Genomic DNA, 13,508 nt, shown 5'->3' on the forward strand with positions numbered 1-13,508 from the left:
TTAATATGTATGTTCATAAAATGTTTGTGCGTGCCTAAGTATTACTTGGATTGCCTTGGTAAATTAATTTTCAAACCCACTTAATTGGTTGAAACAGTTGTGTTTTTTTCTGCCCAATGCTACCTCTCAGTAAATATAATGATATTAACAACTTTAGTAAGCAGAATGCTACCTGCAGAATCAATCCCTAGAGTTTGTGCTCAGCAAAACACAACTACTAGAAGAACGGAGACGAAGACTGCTTTCTGAAGGGGGTAAATAATTTTATTTCCAACAAAAACGAAACACTGTATATATTTTATCATTTATCACTTTTCCACCATTTTATCATTTATCACTTTTCCACCAAAATGTTATATATGTTATATATGTTTTGATTTAAAACCAAAAAAAGCAAACCGTTATTATAACTTACAAGTGTTTTTTATCCAGAAAAGTTCTTTTTATGCTTTCTTAAGTGAATTACTTTCCATTGCTTTTTTTACTGGATTATGAAAAAAAATTGTTCAATAAGGAAAATGATAGAAAATGGCTTTACAAATAAGAAACAAATCATTGCAATATGATTATATTTTTTATTTTATTTTGTACTTTGCTGTGTATTCTTATGATCTCTCTGGGTTTGTCTGTTGGTAAGTCCTGAGTAAAGGAGCATGTCAATGGCAAATAGGGGATCTAATTGTCAGAAATAAATAAAACTATTAAAGGGTATTTAATTTACTTAATGATTTATTTAAAATGATACCCCATTATAATAATAATCCTGTAAGATAGGTGTTTTAATAAGTATTAAAAAAAATCCCAAGGGCACTTTAACTAAAAATGAAGTAGAATGTAAATCATCAAGATTCAAGACTAAAATTTACTTAAGTGTTTTGCTATGCACTTATGATAATTGATGAAATTGTTAAGTCAAGGAAATGAAACACACACACAAAATTCCAATACTGTCCCTGTGGAATTCGAACTCACACACTACAGAATCTGCTGGTTTGCATGTACAGTGTGAACATGTATACATGTATATTTAAATGAATTTATATTGCACTTTGGATGCCCCCAGGGGTTATACTGTTTTGCGCATGTAGGTCCATCGGTCGGTCCGTCCACCAAATGGTTTCCGGATGTTAACTCAATAACGCGTAAACCTAGGATCATGATACATTATTGGTACAATGATTATGACTGGCACATGTCCCCTATTGATTTTCAGGTCACTTCTTCAAAGGTCAAGGTCACATTGACTAGAAACAGTAAAATTGTTTCCGGATGATAACTCAAGAATGCTTAGGCCAAGGATCATGTAACTTCATAGGTACATTGATCATGATTGGCAGATAACCCCTATTGATTTTCAGGTCACTAGGTCAAGGTCACATTGACCTGAAGCATTAAAATAGTTTCTAACATATTCACACAATGGCTGCCACTATAACTGACAGCCCATTCGAGGGGCATGCGTTTTGTACAAACAGCCCTTGTTTGCATGCCTTGTTTGAAAAGCCATAGAAATAATATGTTTGGACACATGAATGACTAAATTAATTGCTGCAAATACTTTTTAAGCATATTTACTTATTCAAATTGTTAACTTACTTTTCTAGAATTCATTGAAGGTCATCTAGAAGAGATAGCAAGTAGCCCATCAGTCGAACATGAGGTAACAGCCACCTTACTATATTGATGTGAATTAATTATAAAAATAAATATGTTTAAAAAATGCAGAAAAAGTTATCCGATGAAAGAGCAGTGGCATATCTTAGGCAAAGGACTCAGAATGGAAAGGGTTTGAGGAAACACTGTCTAGTCAGTAAGAAACACTTGATTATACAATCTCTTAGCAAAAGCAATAAGAGTCACTGTTAAAAACGTGCCCTTGCTAACAAATCTTTACTCAAAGTAAGGATAATTTCTGTTGTTGCTTTTCTATAATTCCTTTCTGATCTGATTTCCCATTCACATGATATTTCATCTCCAACATTAAAATATTAGGAAAACATTAGTGAATAATCACAGGAGTAATGAGATTGCAGCTGTCATTTACGGTAGAGAAAATGAGAATACAACAACATAAAGGAAGTAAATATGAGTATATCATGATCATTTTGCAGAACTCGGACCAGCTGGCAAACACCCTGCCTCTGCCATGGAGTTGGAAGGGGGAGACACTGACCCAGTAGTCGATCATGTGGCAACAACCAGGGTACTCTATTTATGTGAATTAATTGTAAACGTAAATGGATCCAAAATGCAGAAAAAGTTATCCGATCAAAGAGCAGTGAACTATCTTAGGCAACAGACTTAGATTGAAAAGGGCTTGAGAAAACACTGTTTGTTAGTAAGTCAATAACACTTGATTAAACAATCGCAATCAGAGTTACTGTTAAAAGATTATCCTTGCTAACAAATCATTCTTCAGTCTTATGGTAATTTCAGTTGTAGCTTTTCTAAATTGATAAACCTCTTGTGTACCATAATGCAAAGCATATTTTTAGAGGTTCATCGACGTATCTTTTAGGTTAATTGTGGTATCGGTATACATTTGGTTTATTATTGGATTGTTAAATTTTGCAAGAAATATTTTAGGAAAGAGTCAGTGTTCACATTTATGCACTTCTGCAGAGAAGTGTTTGCATCTATATGCATCACACTTATTAACTTATGTTGGACTTTTTACTTGAAACATGTAATTTGTTTAGGAGTCAAGATATCCAGTCAGAGCGAGTACATCAAAGGTTTGTGGCAGACATTACCTGTTGACTTATCAAAGAGGGATGTATTTAGCTTTACCCTCCCATCAAAACATGTAAGTGCTGTCCAAGTAATTGTCGTTATCTACGGATGGATCTCATATTTATAGGAAACTATGTTTATCCTTAATCATCCTTTACACCTCATATCTGGTATTGTTGTCAGTAAGAATGATATTGATTCCCAACAGAAAGCAGGGTCTTGTTTTGCCCTTGTCAGTCTATTTTGCTCTCCGTCCTTCATTCACTCTTTTGCTTGTCCAGATATGCTTATCCATAATTGTCAATGGAATTTTATTAAACTATCAAGAAGTTTGTATACAGCTTGGTCACACATACCAATTAAATTATGTAGGGATCTACAACATAACCACAGAGGTTTGACCTTTTATTTGAGTCAAATTGAGGTATGTTGTTTATTCGGAGCTTTCATTCAGAAACTTTTGTCTGAAATATCATGAAATAATTCTTAGTATGCTAACACTACATGCTACTCAAAATCTATAGAAAAAAGGAAATCTCAAGCAATTTTTTGCAAAGCTTATTATTTTGAAAACAGTTAAGAACAGTTTACATAATTTGATAAGAAATTCACATATGAAACACAATCTCAAGGAAATGCAATAAACCTTGATGTCATGTGTATAAATGTAAAGAAACAAACAATAGTATTTTAATGACATATTGTATAATTGCTTGTAAACATAATGTTTAAGGGAAATTAATTTTAGTGTATTTATATTAGCTTGTCACTCTTTCACTGGCAGCAATGTACTTGATGTCATACTGGTTCTTTGATGCTTTTTATCAATGAATGTGATGTAGAAAATAATTCACAAAATAATTTAGAATTAAATCAAGGTCATCAAAGTGTAACGAATCCATAACAACTAAATAAAGGTAATTTGTTTATCAGGTTTCTAAATATGCAGTAAGTAATTATATATACCATAATAAAATGTGTTATAATAAAGTGAAGGTGAGTTAATTTCTTTGAGGCGGAGGGGAAAAAAAAATGTCATTCCATACTTCTATCTGTCACATTTTTCCATCTGGACCTGTTTTTCAGCAACTATTTCATGCAATTTCTTGAAATTTTAAATAAATGTGTCACCATGTTGATTGTTCAAATTTTTTCGGCATACTAGGTAACTCCTTATTTATGCCCCTTTAATTAATTCAAATTAAAGGAATTATGTGTGCTGTTTATGAGTACATTGTAGTTATTGCATGGAATTTCATATAAAAATCATCTTACTACCGAGGGTGCATGCATATATTATGTCAGTATCTACTTGGTTTGCAAGTAAATAAATATTCTCATTTATTTGTTTATGTCCCCCACCACTATAGTGGGGGACATATTGTTGTTGACCTGTCTGTTTTTTTGTTTGTTTGTTTGTTTGTGTGTTTGCGTCAAACATTTACATTTGCCATAATGAAGCTAGCTAATTAATATTTGGCAATCAAGGTCAAAGGACAAATATATGGGTCAAAATCGCTTATTTAATGCCTACTTTTGCAACATTGAAGATTGCAACTTGATATTTTGCATGCATGTGTATCTCATGGATCTGTACATTTTGAGTGGTGAAGGTCATGGTCAAGGTCAAAGGTCAAATATATGGGGACATTATGTTTCACAAACACATTGCTTGTTAAATATTATGTCTGCAATAAGCTGTTAGTAAATTAACTATTGTGTGAAATATCATGTAACTAAAATGTTTTGTTTCAAATTGTGGTTGTTCACTTCCATATTTTGTTTGGATCAGCTTTAAATGTTTGGATCCGTAATTTATTGTAATTGAGTTTTTCCCGCCTGGGTTGTTGTTTGGAATTTAATTTTTATTATTATATTAACATCAAGTGTATATTATTTATACAGTTGTTACATACATTTTGTCAGGATGGCTTGGTCAGTTAAGAATTGTACCCTTTATTGATAGGCAGGGCCTTCAATCCATTTTAGGGGAAGCGGGTCGCTACCCATAGCAGGGCCCTCACACTACTTTGGGGGAAGGGGTCCGCAGCCCTTATGAGGGGGAATTTTCGCGGCGTTTCCCTTTTTGGAGGATTTTTTTCTAACTCTCTCATTATTTCATTTGTACATGTTTGCACTATATTCATTGCATTTTTCATAATTTAGTATGTTTTAAAAGATAAAATTGAAATAGAATTGAGATATAATAATCATGAGACACATCTTAATATTAAAAAAAAAAAAAAATTTTTTTTTTTTAGGGGGAATGTTTCCCCCCAAAACGGGAAAAAAGTATACTTTTCAGGTGGGGGACTGCCGCCGAAATTCGGCGGCAGATTTGATAGATTGAGGGCCCTGCATAGCAGGGGGGATTTTCGCGGCGTTTCCCTTTTGGGGGGATTTTTAACTTACTCTCTAATTATAACATTTGTACAGGTTTGCACTATATTCATTGCTTTTTTCATAATTAAGTATGTTTGACAAGATTAAATTAAAATAGAATTGAGATATAATAATCATGAGACACATCAATTTTTTTTTTAGGGGGAATTTTTCTCCCAAAAAGGGGAAAAAGTATACTTTTCAGGGGGGAGAATGCGGCCGAATTTCGGCCGTGGATTTGACAGATTGAGGGGCCTGATAGGATTTTTCATTAGGAAGGAGAATACCAACCCCATGATTGAATTTTCTTGTTATTTATTGTACTGATTTCAATGTTTTCTTCATTTAGGCACCTTTTCGCAGAGAGTCCATTATTTATTATTGACCTAAGAGAGTCAAAGAAACTCATTGTCTGTGCAACATGCCGGATGATGGAAGGTATGCAAGGTTTCATGAATTTGTCCTAAAGCAAGTTAAACCATTAATTAAAAAATAACAAAATAGTTACCTCTACATGAAACTTAAACACCAAAATATATTGTAAATTGTCCTTCCGTTTCTGAAAATGTTGGCTATACATGACTCATTTTCTCTTGACAATTGGTCTCCCTTTCTCAAAATTTGTCACTCCTTTGCAACGAATCAAGGGATTCAAAAGCATTTTCCCTTATGTTCACCTTCAAGAGAAATCAAGTTGCAATTAACACACCGTGCTTGTTCAAGGCCAAACTTTGAATAAATGCTACAAATTTGCCTACACTTAAAATTGCTTGTCTACTTCAAAGGTTGAATGTTGTTATATGTCTGAACTGGTTTTTATGCCCCCGGTAGGAGGGCATATAGTGATTGGACTGTCCGTCTGTCTGTCTGTCCGTCTTTCCGTCACACTTTGGGTTTAGGTTTGGGAAAATGCTCATTATTTATATGTCCCTTGAGATGTAACCTTCATATTTGGTCTGCATGGGCATATGGGCAAGGCCTTTCCATATGCACACAAATTTTGACCCCTGTGACCTTGACCTTGAACTAAGGGTTTGTGTTTAGGTTTCGAAATCTGCGTTAAGGTAAGTTAAGTGGGATGTGCTGAGATGTTTAATGTGTTGCTGATGCTAAGTGTAACTTTTGAATGTGCTTCCCAGAGAGTACTGGCAGTGTGAAGGATGCTTTAAATGGTTCCACCGGGAATGTGTTGGTGAGTCAGTGGAACCAGAAAAGTACAAGTGCGCATCATGTTCACACAAGGTATTGTTTTTTGTTGTTTTTTTAACTTACCAAAACCTATTTAAAAAAACGCTGTTTTACATGGATTTGTATATTGATATATTTTGTTTACCAACCTCTTCTTCAAAATCTTATTGACCTATTGTACAGAAACTTCACACAATAAATATTATATGGCATCTTGGTTCGGGATTTTAAGGTAAATATCATGGGTTAAATGTTCAAAATACTTTGTGAATTAATTGAGATAAAAACGTTTACATTTATTCATCTATTTCGGACCTAGCTTGTTCTTGGGTTCATGGTGCCAATTGTATGGGTATGTACATGTATATAAAAGAACAGATTATGATAAAAGTATGCTTAAAATACGTTTGAGCCATTTAAATGACAATTTTGACTTTCATACCATATATTTAATGCTTGTTTTGAAATGTACATTAGTTCGGTGAATAGCATTTGTGTAACCGTCAATATTGAATGCTTAAAGGAAGAGTTACCTGCTTTAGTTAATGTACACCAATAAATATTGTAATAAAACCATCCATTATTTAGTGTGAATGACCAAGGTAAAATTAGTGTAAAGGATTGGCACGACTTCAATAATATTACAAAGGTTCACTTTTAATTTTCATACGCCCGTTTTTTAAAACGGGACGTTTTATAGTTTCACTTTTGGCGGGCGGCGTCCACAGCAGTGTCCGCTCTTTAATTCAACTTGATCAGAAGATGTATCTAGAAAATATCTAGGTCAAGTTTGAATATGGGTCATGTCGAGTCAAAAACTGGGTCACGGGGTCACATAGCGCATTTCAAGGGTTTAGCATGGTGTCCATTATCTAATTGAAAAAGTTTTCATATGATCTTCACCAAATTTGGTCAGAAATTGTGTCTTTATGATATGTACATGTAGGTGAAGTTAAAATATGGGTCATGGTAAAGTTATCACGTTGTCCAAAACCTTCAAATAGGCGTATCTTGTGACAGTTTGGCAATCTTGTTTTATTTTCACAAAGCTTGTATGCATTCATATAGAGCCAGATTTGAAACGTGTATAATATATAACTCATATGAATTATCATTTTTATTATTAACTATACATTTGTTAATAAGTTGTACAAAGGGTTCAAAATTGTAAAAAAAAATATGTGTACTCATGCAAATGCATGCCCTGACTGTTTCTGTTATTTTGGAGATTGCATGACTACCTATCCAAAAGGTAATGATCAAACTCAGAGCGCAGAGGCCTATGGATATTGTTCTTCTAGTTGACTTTAATTTAGGTGGTATAAATTAATATTCTGTGAGCTAAACAAAACAAGTAATATGTTTGTCAGAAAAACTATTTCCCCTACTGCACCGATTTGAAGCTATATATTTGACCAGTTTGACATTGAAGAATGACCTGACTTTGACCTTTCACCATTCAAAATTTGCAGCTCCATGAGATACACATACATGCCAAATATCAAGTTGCTATCTTCAATATTGCAAAAGTTATTGCAAATTTTAAAGTTTGACACAACATACAATCAAACCAACAAACAAACCAACAGACAGACAGACAGACAGACCAACAGACAGGGCAAAAACAATATGTCCCCCACTATAGTGGTGGGGGACATAATAACCACTCCACATTCTCTAAATTGGCATTTATAACTATTAACACTTTAAATATGTCATCACTTGCAGAGAATGCAGTTTATATGTTTGTGGGCAACAGTTACTTGTCTATGTTCAAACCTACATAGTTACATAAATTTATTTTTAATAAAATCAAATCACAATTTACTTCTTATTTAATTTCAGTGAACCATACTATTCTGTCGTAAAACAGTTGCGGGGGGTTAAAGATCCCAACCTAAAAGCTTATCTTGCGAAGGATAAATAGTAAGTTTCCACAAAAATTGTATTTTTTGTTTTTGTCTACAGATCTAGTTACCTATGAAGAAAGATGTATTGTTTTCATCACTAACCATTTTTACACAATATCCGTCAATGTATCTTAAATATAATATATGTATAATAATATATAATAAAAACATTTATCTTTGCTTATTCAGATACTTTGTGTTACTTAAGAAATTAAAAAAATTCCACAACATTTTTGTAAACACACTATGTCATACGATCCATGCCCTTCTACAAAAGTAAATGCAAAAGCTGTGCTTAATACATATTGTACAGCAGCAATAACTACAGCAGTGTCAACATAGATACTGACATGCAAAATATGTCCTTGATGTGAGCTTATGACTATGGTTAACCTTATGTGTCTTCTCTTTGCCTTATAAAATATGTACATTGGTATGCATGATCTTAGCTTAAAAGGCAATGAATGTGATCCTAGTTAATTTAATTTGTTTTTATTTATAACTCGACTTATATATATGAAATATATATAGTTGAGCTATCCTTCTCACCCCGGTGTCGACATGAGTGTTAGCGTGAGCGTGCAAATGTTTGCGTACTATCCCAAATATTTCCCATGTCCCTTGACATATTGTTTTTACATTGAAACAATCATACAAATATGCATGGATTTTGAATTTCATATTGTGTTGAAGATTCATGAAAAGAAGAGTTAATCAAAACTTTAAATCTTAGAACAATTTGTTTAAGAATTATCTTAGAAACTTTTAGAAAACCAGCCCAGAGTATATGTGTAAAGATGACAGATCCAATATTTAATATGCATCTTTATATATTTTTCAGGTGAGTCAAAGCGGACACAGTTGATGAGGAAATATGCATCCAGCATTGGAAGCAAAATTTTTCTTTAATAAAAATACAATTTATTTAATGAGGTAGTTTACATAATGCCCTGTCTGTTGGTTTGTTTGTTTGTGCAAACCTTAACATTTGCAATAACTTTTGCAATATTAAAGGTAGCAACTTCATATATAGGTAGCATGCACGTGTATCTCAAGCAGCTACACACTTTGAGTTGTTTAAGGTCAAGGTATTTTTTTTGTGTAAAATTGATGAATTAATATGACATCTCTTTGCAAATTGTTTTAAAATTAATACATAACTTGTTTCAGAAACATTGTTTAATAACATTCAATTGTCATTTATTCGAATTTGAAAGTTGTCAAAAGTAATTATTTCTCCCTATACGGTAGCTTTAGGTATATGTGATATGTCATAAGAAAACTAGTCTTCATTGCATTACAAATTAATGAAGCATTCTTTACATTTGCTTTTATGACAAAAAAACCTAGTTTAGACTTGTAAAATTGATAAAAATAATTATTTGAACATAAAGTTTGACCAGAGTGTACAATTTAAACACACAAGTTTATAACGACGTGTATCTTGTGCTTTGCATTTGTTTAAAAGTTGCCTTATAATTGTGCGAAGCATGTCTTCTCAAATTAAAAATGCATCTTATTCAAAGGTGATCAGAACTAAATGTGTTTTTTTTAATAATTCAGGGATAAAAAAAATCAGACTAAGGAACCATATGCAATAATTCATAGTCTGTTGTCTTCACAGAGAGAAACTTCAATAAAAAAAATATGCTGTCATTTTATAATACCTTCGTGTTTGCCTCACGGTTGCCTATTGATTTGTTTTAAAATAGGAAGTTTATAATGAGGTATATAACACAAAGAAATTTCATATTTGAATCATTTTTATGCTCCTCTAAAAAATTCTTGTCTGAGCTTTTTCTCAGCAACTTATTACGGGAATTCAATGAAACTTTATGGGAAGCTTCACTACCAAAGGGGATGTGCATGTTATCAGCCAGTTATGGTCGGATGATTTTTCACAGAGTTATGGCCCATTGAAATTTTTCATTAACTGTACACATTGTGCATTCTTCGGGCTATTTCTCAGCAACTAATGGCTGCAATTGAATGAAACTTTATGGGAAGCTTCACTACCAACAGGACATGTGCATATTATCAGCAAGTTATGGTCGGATGTTTTTTCACAAAGTAATGGCCCTTTGAAATTTTCAATATACTGTACATATAGTGCAATTCTTGTCTGGGCTATTTATCCCCAACTAATGACTTGAATTCAATGAAGTTTTATGGGAAGCTTAACTGCCTTGAAGAGATGCGCGTGTTATTTGTGGGTTCTGGTTAGATGATTTATTTAGAGACTTATGGCCCTTTGACATTGTTAAGTTGCTAAACCATCCATCCTATTATTTCGTCCAAAGTTATGCCCCTCAAGATGTTTCCTTTTATCTGAATATATAGTGCAATATTGTGACAAAAAAAAAAACTTTGGGGAGCTTCACCCATCTCTGACGGCTTGTTTTAATTAATTATTAATTGTAAATCCCATATCACCTTTTATCATACTTTTTTGTAATTGACAACTTGGTTTTCTGACAATTGTTTTCCTTGTTTTGTTTCAAATAGGCATGATATGGTTACTATTAAATCAACTTCATATGTTCTTCCCTTGTGATAAGTATTTTTAGCTCATCTATTTTTTGAAAAAAAATTATGAGCTATTGTCAACACCTTGGCGTTGGCGTCCGGTTAAGTTTTGCGTTTAGGTCCACTTTTCTCAGAAAGTATCAATGCTATTGCATTCAAACTTGGTACACTTACTTACCATCATGAGAGGACTGGACAGGCAAAGTTAGATAACTCTGGCGTGCAATTTGACAGAATTATGTGCCCTTTTTATACTAAGAAAATTGAAAATTTTGTTTAAGTTTTGCGTTTAGGTCCACTTTTCTCAGAAAGTATCAATGCTATTGCATTCAAACTTGGAACACTTACTTACTTTCATGAGGGGACTGGGCAGGCAAAGTTAGATAACTCTGGCGTGCATTTTGACAGAATTATGTGCCCTTTTTATACTTAGAAAATTGAAAATTTTGGTTAAGTTTTGCGTTTAGGTCCACTTTTCTCAGAAAGTATCAATGCTATTGCATTCAAACTTGGAACACTTACTTACTATCATTAGGGGACTGGGCAGGCAAAGTTAGATAACTCTGGCGTGCATTTTGACAGAATTATGTGCCCTTTTTATACTTAGAAAATTGAAAATTTGGTTAAGTTTTGTGTTTAGGTCCACTTTATTCCTACAGTATCAAAGCTATTGCTTTCATACTTGCAACACTTATTAACTATCATAAGGGGACTGTGCAGGCAAAGTTATGTAACTCTGACTGACATTTGAGCAGAATTATGGGCCCTTTATACTTAGAAAATTGAAAATTTGGTTAAGTTTTGTGTTTTGGTCCACTTTACCCCTAAAGTATCATAGATATTGCTTTCATACTTGGAACACTCGCAAACTATCATAAGGGTACAGTAAAAGGACAAGTTGCATAACTCTGGTTGTCATTTTTACGGAATTATGGCCCTTTTTTGACTTAGTAACTTTGAATATATGGTTAAATTTTGTGTTTCGATCCACTTTACTTCTTAACTATCAAGGCTATTGCTTTCAAACTTCAAATACTTTCATGCAATCATGAGGTTACTGTACCTGGCAAGTTGAATTTTACCTTGACCTTTTGAATAACCTTGACTCTCAAGGTCAAATTATTAAATTTTGCTTAAATTGTCATAACTTCTTTATTTATGATTAGATTTGATTGATACTTTGACAAAACTACTCTTACCTTACATACCACAATAGACTCCACCCAAACCATCCCCCGTGCCCTCCCCCCCCTCCCTCCCCCGAATCCCCCCCCCCTATTTTTTTTTTTTTAAGATCATCTCACAAGTGACCACCACACCCTCACACTATACCCCCACCCCACCCCCCAAATTATTTTTTTTTGAAACCGATAAAAAACACAAATATTTATTTTATGTTTGAAATACCGTCCAACCATCGCACCCAAGAATCCTCCCACCCCCCCTACCCCCACCCGAATTGACCACCACACCCTCACACTATACCACCCCACCTCCACCCCAAATTTCATTTTATTTTAATGGTTTAACCCCCCCCCCCCGAATTTTTTTTTTAGCATTTTTTTTCCCCATTTTTGGAAAATAATGTAATAAATGTCCACATTCCCATGCTATACACCCCTCTTCACTCCACCCCTCCCTCCTTTGTGATTGAAAATGAGAGTCCCTTCACCTTTAAAAAGAAAATAGATGAGCGGTCTGCACCCGCAAGGCGGTGCTCTTGTTTATATCTATTTCTTAATATTTTTCAGTAGTAATAATGTCTAAGAATGTATCTGGTTAGAATGAATATCTGTTCTTTTAAAGGTTGTAACTGATGCTATTTCTTTTGGACATGACATGTTACTGTCTCGTTTGTACAGAGATTCAATTAAATACTACATTTTATTATGTGTGATTCTATTTTTGCGTCCAAATAGGCAGTCTGACATATTAGGTATATTGAAAACTCTTACATATAACATTTGTAAGTATCTGTTATTAATGACATTTAAATGAAACAATGGTTGTATAGTTGTGTATATTACAAAGTATAATTATTGTTATATTTCGAAATTAGAATTATGTTTATATTTTAATTTTCATACACTTTCAACTATAATTTGTTATAGTGCCGTTGCTACTTAAATTTTATGTGGTTTGGATGCACACTGTTATATTCTATGCTCCTTCAAAATACAATTAAGGTTTCACCTTAACGGTTATAACGCGAGTGAAAAGCATCCATATGTAGCAATATACACTGTTAACATGTGAGTTAAAACAAGTTTTGTTCAATTATCTGTAAAGTTCATTCATAACTTTTTTATAACATGTCTGCTAAATCCACTTACTATATTCAAGCATTTTGCATTATTGTTTTTGTTTAACACTAGAAACTGTAAAGTTTATGTGTAATAAAATTATGTTCTGTTCTGTAACGATTGTATGCTGATGTAGTTGTTGCATTAACATTAAGTAGACATAAAAATTCGGTATTCTGTATACTACTAACATTTTATTGTGATTCAAGTTGTATTAAGTTTTGTTCTCTAAACAGATATTGAATTATTTTACTGATACAACAACATACGGTATTAAAGCAGTTCCATATATAGCTAGATACACTGTTATCATGTTTGTCTAAAATATCTGTAAAGTCTATCCATAACCAAATTATGATATTTCTGTTAGAAAAAAAACGACAAACTATATGTATTCATGTATTTTGTATAATCGCTTTGTTTAACACTAGAAACTGTAAAGTTTATGTTTAATAAAATTATGTTC

General features: G+C 33.1%; 1 protein-coding gene across 4 annotated transcripts; it reads left to right on the top strand.

The window, feature by feature from the left end:
• Positions 1 to 2,110: 2,110 nt before the first annotated feature.
• Positions 2,111 to 9,226, top strand: LOC127842788 (uncharacterized). 4 transcript variants are annotated; one of them, XM_052372499.1, is made up of 6 exons: positions 2,114 to 2,203; positions 2,700 to 2,735; positions 5,465 to 5,553; positions 6,255 to 6,357; positions 8,149 to 8,229; positions 9,055 to 9,226. In XM_052372499.1, coding segments are annotated over exons 1-6 (327 nt in total). In that variant the 5' UTR covers positions 2,114 to 2,186; the 3' UTR covers positions 9,056 to 9,226. The 4 variants fall into 4 exon arrangements, 2 of the variants coding, with proteins under 2 accessions (XP_052228459.1, XP_052228458.1); XM_052372498.1 differs by having other exon boundaries at positions 2,140 to 2,203; positions 2,700 to 2,806; XR_008031876.1 differs by lacking the exon at positions 5,465 to 5,553 and having other exon boundaries at positions 2,111 to 2,203.
• The last annotated feature ends 4,282 nt before the right edge of the window (positions 9,227 to 13,508 follow it).

The sequence above is a fragment of the Dreissena polymorpha genome, chromosome 8 (genome assembly GCF_020536995.1).
Source record: "Dreissena polymorpha isolate Duluth1 chromosome 8, UMN_Dpol_1.0, whole genome shotgun sequence".
Lineage (NCBI taxonomy): Eukaryota > Metazoa > Mollusca > Bivalvia > Myida > Dreissenidae > Dreissena > Dreissena polymorpha.